Source organism: Marmota marmota, unplaced genomic scaffold (assembly GCF_001458135.2).
Source record: "Marmota marmota marmota unplaced genomic scaffold, marMar, whole genome shotgun sequence".
NCBI lineage: Eukaryota > Metazoa > Chordata > Mammalia > Rodentia > Sciuridae > Marmota > Marmota marmota.
This window is the reverse complement of record NW_025999991.1, coordinates 11,248,055-11,258,006: the sequence shown is the minus strand read 5'-3', so window position 1 is coordinate 11,258,006 and position 9,952 is coordinate 11,248,055. Positions and strand designations below refer to the sequence as shown.

Here is a 9,952-nt window from a genome sequence, read left to right as displayed (position 1 = left end):
TTTTTTTTTTTTTTTTTTTTTTTTTTAATTTGGGTCAAATTTTAACCCTTATTCTGGTCACCCAAGACAACTGATTATTCGACAGAAATCATAAGCACCAGGACTTGACAGCATCCTGGAAGCCACCAATGGACTTTCAGATGTGGAATATGAAATGACACAATTCTTTTCTAACACAGGCAGGTGTAGCCTGAGGGGAGATGCTTGCCCAGTTCCCCAAACCCTGTCCCCTTCACTTGCTTGGCCCTGGCATCCCTGCCTTTGCCCTCTGGTGGCACTGAGATCTGGGACTATTATGTTTCTTTGTGCAAACACAGTACCTGATGAAATATGATATGTCAAGAGCTATGTTATGTTTTGAACAACTAATAATAATAATTAAAAAAAAAAAAAAAACCAGTACCTGAAAAACCAGCTCACCATGCTCCACAAATGTCTGTTACAGAAAAGAGTTTCCCCAATTTTCTTTAAGGTCAGAAACCTATGCATTTATGTGAAGAGTTGGTTGATTGTAATGCATTCTGCTGTCATATGTAACAAATTAGAATAAAAAATTAAAAAAAAAGAGTTGGTTGAGCAGCTGCCCTAGGTGCCAGTCCTGCTGGGTATGGGGATAGCAGTGAAGACATGGAGAAGCTCCACCTCTGCATCACCTGCACCCACGACCACACTCAAGCCACCAGAGGTGAGCATGCAGGAAGAAGGATCTCAGGGGCCTTGCCAAGGAAGGGCAAGAGGGAACCCAAGTAGAAGGAAACCTCTAGGTGGAGCCACCAGGGAGAGGCAAGGTGAGAACCTCCAAGGTGGAACCCTCAGGGCCTGAGTTGGGGAATGATTGACCTTTGGTGGAAAATGATCACATTCTTTTTGGCCAGGCCCAGCTGAGTGCAGTGTTTGCTCCACTTCTGGAGGTGTAATAGCCTTCCTATGTCTTCCTCCTGCTGAGGACATGGCACCCCTGGGGCTGCAGACATCTTAGAACAGCACCCCAGAGTGCTAGTTAAGTACATGTCTGTAATCCCAGCAGCATGGGAGGCTGAGACAGGAGTATCATGGGTTCAAATCCAGCCTCAGCAAAAGAGAAGTGCTAAGCAACTTAGTGAGACCCTGTCTCTAAATAAAATACAAAACAGGGCTGGGGATGTGGCGCAGTGGTCGAGTAACCCTGAGTTCAATCCCTGCTACCAAAAAAAAAAAAAAAAAAAGCAGTTATGAAACAAACAGAACGTGATGCATGACTCCATTTACAAAATAGCAAGAGTGTGTGTGAGCATCTGAGGCTGAGGCCTGTGAAGAACCTGCTGGCTGATAGTGCTGCCCATCACAGACAGTCCATCTGTGAGCCACTGCTCCTAGGTTACGACCAATGCCTGCCCAGAGGCTGTTGGAGAAAGTCCAAACTGAGGCCAAGGATGGCCCCAGAAGTTTGCATACTGGCCTTGATGCTACTGAAAGCGTGCTGCACACTGGTCTTTTAAACTGTCTCATTGAAGGTCTGAATTTTCAGACAACTCTCAAATAATTAACTCAGCCATGTGCAGCTTCATGGCAAGAGCTGGTTCTTGCTTTCTGGGTAAGGTCACTGAGCTAAGCGATACTCAGGGCTGTTGGGGGTGCTGAGTTTCTCAACCATGTCCCCAGCCCCACAGGGCACACTGCCCAGATGTCTGCCTCAACAGCCAGCCCTCACATGCACCCCCACACCAGCATCACAAGGATACCATCTGTGTCCAGTGCTGCCTCTTGGCACCTAAATGTCAAAAGTGACCCTCAGAAACTCATCCCCAGGAACTGTGTTAAATCTCCCCAGAGCATCAAATTGCAACACCACTCCATCCCAACAGACATTGACTTGTGATATGAAAACTTCCATATCGTAGCTATTATCCTTCTTGATTCTTACTTGAGGTTCAAAGTCATGTAAAGACAAAACTCAGGAAAATTTCTAAATAGAATGTGAATTTTCTTAATTCACCTGCCACCAATCTAAATGGATTTTGTGAATTTTCTGGACCAGGGCATCCACTCAGGATAAAGGGGACAAGAAAAGCCAAGGGCAGAGCTAGAGACTCCCAGCCATGTCTCCTGGCCACACGGTCATCACAGACAGGCCTACCTCTGCCGACATTGACCAGCACAGCACTTCGCTTCATCAGCTGCCGCTCCCGCCTCCCCATCAGGCCCTGGGTCTGGGGCGTCAGGCTGGCAGCCAGCATCACAAAGTCCGAGTGCTGCAGCAGGTCTTCCAGCCTGGCACAGTAGGCAGCACCCACGGCAGCTTCCTCCTCCAACCTCCTGCAGAGAAATCACTTCCTCAGAAATTCAGCCAGATGCCCAGGTGGGTGACACTTCCAGGGAGAAGTCTCTCAGGGGAAGTGGCGGGGTCCACTAGGCCCAACTCCCAGCTGGACACATGAGTCCCAAAGGCCTGGCAGTGTGGTCAGCCCTGGAGTCCTCAGGATGGCTCACTCCCCTATGGAAACTCTGCTTATCCAGCCCCTGCAGGGTTGCCAGGCCCAAACCTGTATCCCCAGATCCCTGCTTCCAGGGACAGCGGAGGCTGGGCAAACACATCTCATGCCCGGAGAGGAACAGGAAAGGCCTTGAGGTACTGTCTGCTGAATGGAAAGCCAGGACCACAGAGTCAATGCAGGCAGGACTGTGGCTTTGCTGAGCAGGAGCAGTTGAGACAGGCATACCACCAGCTCCCTGAAGATTATCTGCAGTGCCGAAGAGCCACACAGGCCTAAGAGCCAGGAAGAGGCACCAGCACACCTCAGTATTAATTGGGGCTTGGTGGGTGTGAACGCATCTCCTGGGACTGAAAAGTCACTTTGGAAATTATAAAGGACTTGTGTTATGTAGTGAACTTCTTTTCTTTTCAGTGGTATTTTCTCCATGAGAAGTCAGAGCCACATTTCCAGGGAATTGTCAGGAAACTTCCACCCCTTCTTGGCATGAGCTTTCCTTGGTGAGAGTGGGAATCTCCTGGCCATGCTTGGGCAGCCATAGCTCTACTGAGCTCAACCAAGGGTCAACTTTCTGAGCCTTACCTGCGGTTCCTATTGTGATACAGAATCTTCATTTCAAATGCTTTGGCCCTCTGCGCAATCTTATAGCCAATGGTGCCCATGCCGATGATCCCCAGAGTGGCCCCCGACACTTCCTGCCCCAACCAGTTTATAGAGAAGTGCTTTGTGTCCGGTGAGACAGCCAACTGACAACCTAAAACATACAGGCACAGTGCTGTTAAATGGCATCACTAGCAAAGGGGTCTTTCCACAGAGCTCAAGGCAGAGAAGGCCTATGTGGAGGCTGGAGCTCAGGTCCTCTGTGCTTCCGCAGAGAGGACAGCAAAAGTAAGAGGTAGCTTCCTCAGAACAAAACCAGACCCTCTGGAGAGGATGTTCTGAAATGGCAGCTTATTTCACATTAAGGATTTCTGGCTAGAACTTGTTTCAGAGTCTGTCTTGACCAGTAGCCAAGAATAAGAGGAGCCAGGCTCTTGCTCCTTCTCTCAGAACTGCTTCTCAGCAGAGTTCCCATTGGGAGAAGATCACGTGACTTCCACTGCCACTTTTGTGGTAGTCCTGAGGCTACCTTATATTTTACCCTGTTACATGCATGAGTGAGAGCTGGTGGTAGAGGAGCTACTGCTCTCAGAAGCCAAGGTGGACATGGATGCTGACAGAAGCCGTGCACACCCAGGAGGGACTATTAGGATGGCCTTGGGCCTAAGCTTAAGCAACTCCATTATAAAAATTCCAGTTGAAACCTGCAGTCTCACTAGGCACTCCCACAGAGCCCTCCAGTGTGGCCTCAGACAAGTTACTTCCCCACACCCTGATAAACAGAGTAAAGCCCCTGGCAGGCTGTCCTCACCTGATCAGAGGGAAAGGCAAGAAGATCAGGGTGGAGACCACCAGACCCAAAGTTTCTGACCCCAGGGTAAATGATGTCACTGAGAAATCCCATGGTAGCTGATAAGGATTGAAAGGGGGGCCAAAAGCCCCAAATTTTAGTATAAATGATAGAGCAAATGAACAGGGATTCAGCCAGCCCAAACAAGGATGCACTTGAGTTGGAGAGCCTAATGAGGATCTGACATCCCATCACTTGTCATTGTTCCTGAGCCTCTGCGTGATCCTCACTGCTCTCAAACTCTACCACCTCATCTGGACCTTGGTGAGAGCTGCAACTCCTCCCTACAACCCCCTCCTCAAACAGTCGTTCACTCGATGCCAGGAAAAGCCCCTTGGTTCCAGACCTGGTCACCAGAGTGAGTGTGCATCTGCTGGACTTAAAGCCTAAGGCTTCAGACTTTTGAACTTAGCACACAGAGGGAATGTCTGTCATTAGCCTGTCATGATTAAGTGTGTTTTGCAGTGCTTAGAATTAATCTAGAATTGCTTGCTGTGAATTAATTAATCTAGAATTGTTTGCTGTGAATTGATTATGTCTATTGCAGTGCCTAGCCTTGTCATTTTCTTTTTCTTTTTTAGTTGTAGATGAACCTTTAATTTTATTTATTTGTTTTTATGTGCTGCTGAGGATTGAACCCAGTGCCTCACACATTCTAGGCAAATGTTCTACCACTGAGCTACAGCCCCAGCCCCGTCATTTTCTTGATTAAGAACCTATAGAGTGAAATTGTATTGAGTAATTTGAGTGAATCTTTATTCATTGAAAGGGGCAGAGGAGCATGGACATTCTTTGTTTCTCCTCTCAACTGCATGCGTTGCAATTTTGCCCCCTTGCAACAAGGAACTCAATTCCCAGCAGATGAAGTCTACATGTCACCCAAAGATCTCAGAACCAGAGAAGGACCTGTTTGCGTGTTTTGAAATTATTTTAACATGTATATTACTAAATATTTATCATCTGAACCTTTGGACAACCAACAACAGCATTTTTACCTTCCACCACCCTGCGAGCTGAGGCCAGCAGCAGGGCCATCCCCAGGTCTGCTGTGGGAGTGGACACTGCGTGTGGGGTGTGGGGCACCTTCACACCACAGCTGGCAATGAATGGCAGGTCCAGGTGATCCAGGCCTGCTCCCGAGTTGCCAATGATTTTCAGGCAGGGCAAGCTCAGCAGCAGCTCCCGGTCAGTCACCGGGCGTCCACCCCAGAGGTATATAGCTTGGATCTTTTGACTGAATTCTGTTTTGTTTTCCAAAAATCGCTTCATGGTAATGAGAGTAAAGTGCTTCTGCAGCTCTTCCACATGAGCCTCACATATGCCATAGGGTCCTTCAAGGCCAGACACTAGAACTCCAGGCAGTGCTGGGTCTCTTGCAGCCTGCACACAGAAAGACATGAACCACACAAGAGTGCCACATCTCCTGCTCCAGCATATCCAGGCGGCAAGGCTGGGCTTCTCCTGTTGGCTGGACAAATTCTCAGGCACCTGAAAGTCAGACAGAGCCTGACTGCCTGCTCCCTCCTGCTTTGCCTGGGTTTTTATTCCTGCCTTGGGAAGTGACCTCCTGGCCAGGAGGGCTGTGGCTGGACTCCCCACCTCCTCACCCCTGCCTCATGCAGAGGCCAGGTGAGGTGCTAGCAGCAGATCCTATGAAGACAGGCAGCAGTCATAACAAAGCCCGGAGCACTCGCCTGGCCTGTGGTCAGACACTGAGGCAGCCTACTCAGTGAGTGTCTGGGATACAATAAACACTGTGCTTCAGTCCTAAGTTTCAGGCTAATTGTTGCAAGCAGCTGTGGAGGAGAAAAACGCAGACTCCACCCCCCATCTAGGCCAGAGAATTAAAACCAGGTGAGACATGTGAGCAGGTAAACAGTTTCCAACTCTCCCAGTCCACTGTTAAACAGATGAAGCCCCCATGGGGAAAGGAAGAGCCAGAGTCACTGAGCCAGTTGCTTCCACAGTGAACTGGACAGAGTGGTGGCGGAAGATTAGCTAGGCCAGGGGTTTGGCCAGGCAGTTGCCACAGGTAAGTGACAGTGCAGGTGGTAGGGTTTGCAAGCATGGATCTCCCCTGGGGAGGAGAATGCACCACCTGTTCCCAGGAGTTTTGCTTGCTCTTAAGGAACAGAATCAAGTCAGTGATATTTTGCACCTGCTATGTTCTTAAGTGCCTTTAATTTGAAATAGCCAATAATACATCAGGGCTATATATCTTGGGATGTGGTATTTTTAACTCTTTTACAGCAATAAATAAGTAGTAAAACTGACCAGCTGGGCACATACCTGTAATTCCAGCAGCTCAGAGGCTGAGGCAGGAGGATCTAGAATTCAAAGCCAGCCTCAGCAACCCCCAAGGCTCTAAGCAACTCAAAAAGACTCTGTCTCTAAATAAAATAGTTATTTTTTAAAAAAAGGGTTGGGAACATGGCTCATGGTTAAGTACCCCTGGGTTCAATCCCTGGTACAAACAAACAAAACTGACCACATTTTACTGTGAAAATAAAAAAAAAATATGTCTTGTCTGTAAAGTGAATTATAGTTTTAGGTTCCTTGTTTCTGGTTAAATATGAGATTTTTAAGAATTTAAAAAATTTTTTTAGTTGTGGGTGAACAATATCTTTATTTTGTTTATTTGTTTTTTATGTGGTCCTGAGGATCGAACCCAGTGCCTCACACATGTGAGGCAAGCGGTCTACCACTGAGCCACAGCCCCAGCCCAAATATGAGATTTTTAGACATTAGTATCCTTCTATGAAGAAAATCAACAGCTTTCCAAACACTGAGGTTTTGTTTTTGGGTCCCTGAGGCTTGGTGGGGAAAACAAACCAAAGAATGTTCAAAATCTGATCAAAGCTTACATTATGATCAGTTCCAAAAAAAAAAACAAAAAACAAAAAAAAAAAAAAATAACACAGGCTTGGGCTTACTTCTGACCTTCAGAAAAAGATTCAAACAGCCTTGTCCAGATAGGAACACCTCTGTGACTTTCACAGGTTGGCCACGACAGCCCAGGGCTCTGCAATTGTGTTTCCTGCTACCTTGGCACAGAGTGACACTCTGCCCCTGCCACACCTTCATGCAATGTGACACTGCTCCCACCCAACTTCACTGTCCATGCCATACCGGGGCTATTGCCCTGTCATTCTCAGTGTCTGCACATGGGAAAGACTGAGACTCTTTACGGGTTCAGAGGAGTCCATCCCCAGTCAGAAGAGACAAGCGACAGAGAGCACAGGCTCACATTTCCCTTCCTCAAGCCCAGACTCCGCACATCTCCTTCATGCTGGAGTTCAGCCGAGGAGCCTGCCGGGGACAGGCACAGACCCTCGGCCATGAGAGGTCACCACCAGCACTAGCTGCAGTGGTCTGCTGCTCTGTCCCCGGAGCTGCCAGCCCTCCAGAGTCCTCTCCTTTCATAGTGCAGGCTGCCCACTAGGGACCCTGCTTTCTTCTCTTTCCTAATTGCTGCATCACAAGATCAAGAGAGGGGAATGTTGGGACTGAACAGTAGGAGCAGCATGGGTGGGTAGGAATGTCCTCGACTGGGAAAACTCAATCAAATTGGACTTCTGTTGTGAGGACTGAGAGGACAAACCTATCCATTTGGAAAAATCAGACTTCTTAGCTTTATTTTTGCCCAACAGTAACAGTTCAGATATTTACAATTCCTGATTGCTGTTCAATTTGAACTGTTAAAATTGTTTAAACATTAATTTCTTCTCATAAGATGATAGCTTAGTTAAAAAGAAAAAGAGCATTTACCTTTGTAGACATTGCCTTTGACAGACTTAAGGCTCCAAACTCAGATTTTCTTCTTTTAAAGACCCTGGAAAATTGCACCCCCCCCCCCAAAAAAAAAAAAAAAAAAAAGAAAAAGAAAAAGAAAAATCTAGGCTGAACCTTCCACAGCTTCTCTCAGAAAAAAGTCAGGGACAAAGATCAGCCTGCTGGGAGGAGACTCCTGGCCAGTGGGAGGAGGTCTGGACCCCTGACCCTGAGCTGGGGCAGCCAATCAGTGCACACCAGCATTCTCTGGCTGAAGGCACCAGAGCACTGGAGTAAAGCACAAACAAAACTGATGAGGACCAAAGGAGAGGGGAACAAGAAATGTGCTGGGTGCTGAGGTGCACGCCTGTTATCCAGTGGCTTGGGAGGCTGAGGCAGGAGGATCACGAGTTCACAGCCAGCCTCAGCAATGGCGAGGTGCTAAGCAACTCAGTGAGACCCTGTCTCTAAATATAATACAAAATAGGGCTGGGGATGTGGCTTAGTGGTTGAGTGCCCCTGAGTTCAATCCCCGGTACTGTCCCCCTGAAAAAACCTAAAGAAATGTAGCTAGGCATGGTGGCCCATGCCTGTAATCTCAGCTACTTGAAAAACCTAAGGCAAGGGAATGGCAAATTCAAGGCCAGCCTGGTAACTCAAAAAGACCCTATCTCAAAATAAAAATTAAAAAAAAAAAAAAAAAAAAGGCTGGGGAGGAGGGTGCTGGGGCACTGGGGCATAGCTCAGTGGGAGATGCTATGCCTAGCATACCCAGGTCCCTGGGTTCAATCCCCGGCACCACAGAACAATAAGTTCAATATGTATCGTTATAATGCACTAATAAATAAATAACAAAAAAAGAAGAAATTTGCCCAAGTCTCTAACAATCAGCAAGATCTGTTAGTGCAGGGCAGGCTGAACAAATGTTAGCTGCAAGATAACCAGGGCACTCCAACCTGTCTGGTTCTTTTTTTTTTTTTTCAATGCTGGCCCCCCTCTCAAGCATTTCACATGGTGACACATCCCTCTTCCTTGGCATTCTTTCTCCACTGAATGTTAGTGATGACCCATTCTTTTTTTTTTTTTTAGAGAGAGAGAGAGAGAGAGAATTTTTTAATATTTTATTTTTTAGTTTTCGGCGGACACAACATCTTTGTTTGTATGTGGTGCTGAGGATCGAACCCGGGCCGCACGCATNCTTCCCCTTCTTGTGGTTGAACATGATGTGGAGTTACACTGGTTGTGTATTCCTATATGAACATAAGGAAGTTATGCCCCATTCATTCTACTCTTTCCCATTCCCCTTCCCCCTCCCTTCCCCCCCATGCCCCCTGTCCAATGCGGTGAACGCCCCCACCATTGTGAGTCAGCTGCTTGTCAGAACATTTGGCCTTTGTTTGGGGGGGACTGGCTTATTTCACTTAGCATGATGTTAAGTCAAGAGGTGGACGTGGGTGGAATTCTCTGGAAACTTCCCTCTGAGTTTTAGTGGGATCTCAATAAAACCAGATGCGGAAAAGTCACGCTGACCCTTTCCTCTGCGATCGGACCCACTTTTTCCCTTCAGCCCCCGCTTTTCGCCTTTCCTACCCTTCCAATAAACTCATGCCCGCCGAGGCAGGTCGGAGATCCTTCTGCCGCGACGGCCATATGGGGTTCCGGGGGGGTCTTCGCGCTGCGGGCTCCGGGGAAGGCCCTGTAACAGTAGGGAGGCGCCTCGCTACCGTGGCACGGGAGTAGGGACAGGCCACGTCCGGCCGCGGGGGAACAGGGTGGTGGCTTTCACAGGGAGGTTCTCGGTCGGGGAGGCTGGTGCCGGGTAAAGGCGGCCAAGCACAACACCGCTGACACTTTCCCACCCGACGAAAGAAAGAACCAACCGCTGGCTCCCAGCGAAGCCGCGCCCGCCCAGCGCGCAGGCGTAGATGCGCCCGGACGACCTCCACCCCTGTCACCTGCATCGCGCAGGCGCGGCCAAGGGCACGTCCGGGCGGCTGACGCCACGTCCGCCGGCACAGGCGTCTGCGTCAGAGCGTGATTCCGGAAGTGCCCCTGCGCGGGAGGCGCTGGTGCGGCCGGGAGGTGCGGGCCAGACGAGACCCGGAGACCGAGGGCAAGGTGGGGCCCGGATGGGCCAGGGGCCTGAGCGGGGCTCCCACGGGGTGGGTCGAGGTCCCACGGGATGGACGGGGGCCTGGGCTAGGGGCCCATGGGGCGGGCCGCGGGGGTCCCGCAGTCGCGCGACTTCTGCTCTTTTGTC

At 49.1% G+C, this 9,952-nt stretch overlaps 2 protein-coding genes across 4 annotated transcripts in view; one reads left to right on the top strand and one right to left on the bottom strand.

Annotated features, from left to right (window-relative positions):
* The window catches only part of LOC107154007 (glyoxylate/hydroxypyruvate reductase B-like), a 13,267-nt gene extending 5,415 nt beyond the window's left edge, over positions 1-7,852 (bottom strand). The window contains exons 1-4 of the mRNA XM_015499611.2: positions 7,690-7,852; positions 4,917-5,301; positions 3,054-3,225; positions 2,117-2,295 (exon numbers count right to left, since the gene is read on the bottom strand). Coding sequence (XP_015355097.1) covers positions 2,117-2,295; positions 3,054-3,225; positions 4,917-5,301; positions 7,690-7,701 — 748 coding nt within the window. The 5' untranslated portion in view covers positions 7,702-7,852. The remainder of the gene's footprint in view (positions 1-2,116; positions 2,296-3,053; positions 3,226-4,916; positions 5,302-7,689) is intronic.
* Positions 7,853-9,671: 1,819 nt separating this feature from the next.
* Txnl4a (thioredoxin like 4A) overlaps positions 9,672-9,952 on the top strand; it is a 12,112-nt gene continuing 11,831 nt past the window's right edge. Inside the window, exon 1 of one of the 3 annotated variants that reach the window (XM_015499609.2) lies at positions 9,672-9,810. The gene's annotated coding sequence lies outside the window, so the exon portion shown is untranslated. Of the gene's footprint in view, positions 9,855-9,952 lie in introns of all 3 variants that reach the window. The other 2 variants (XM_048806697.1, XM_015499610.2) reach the window with 2 other exon arrangements.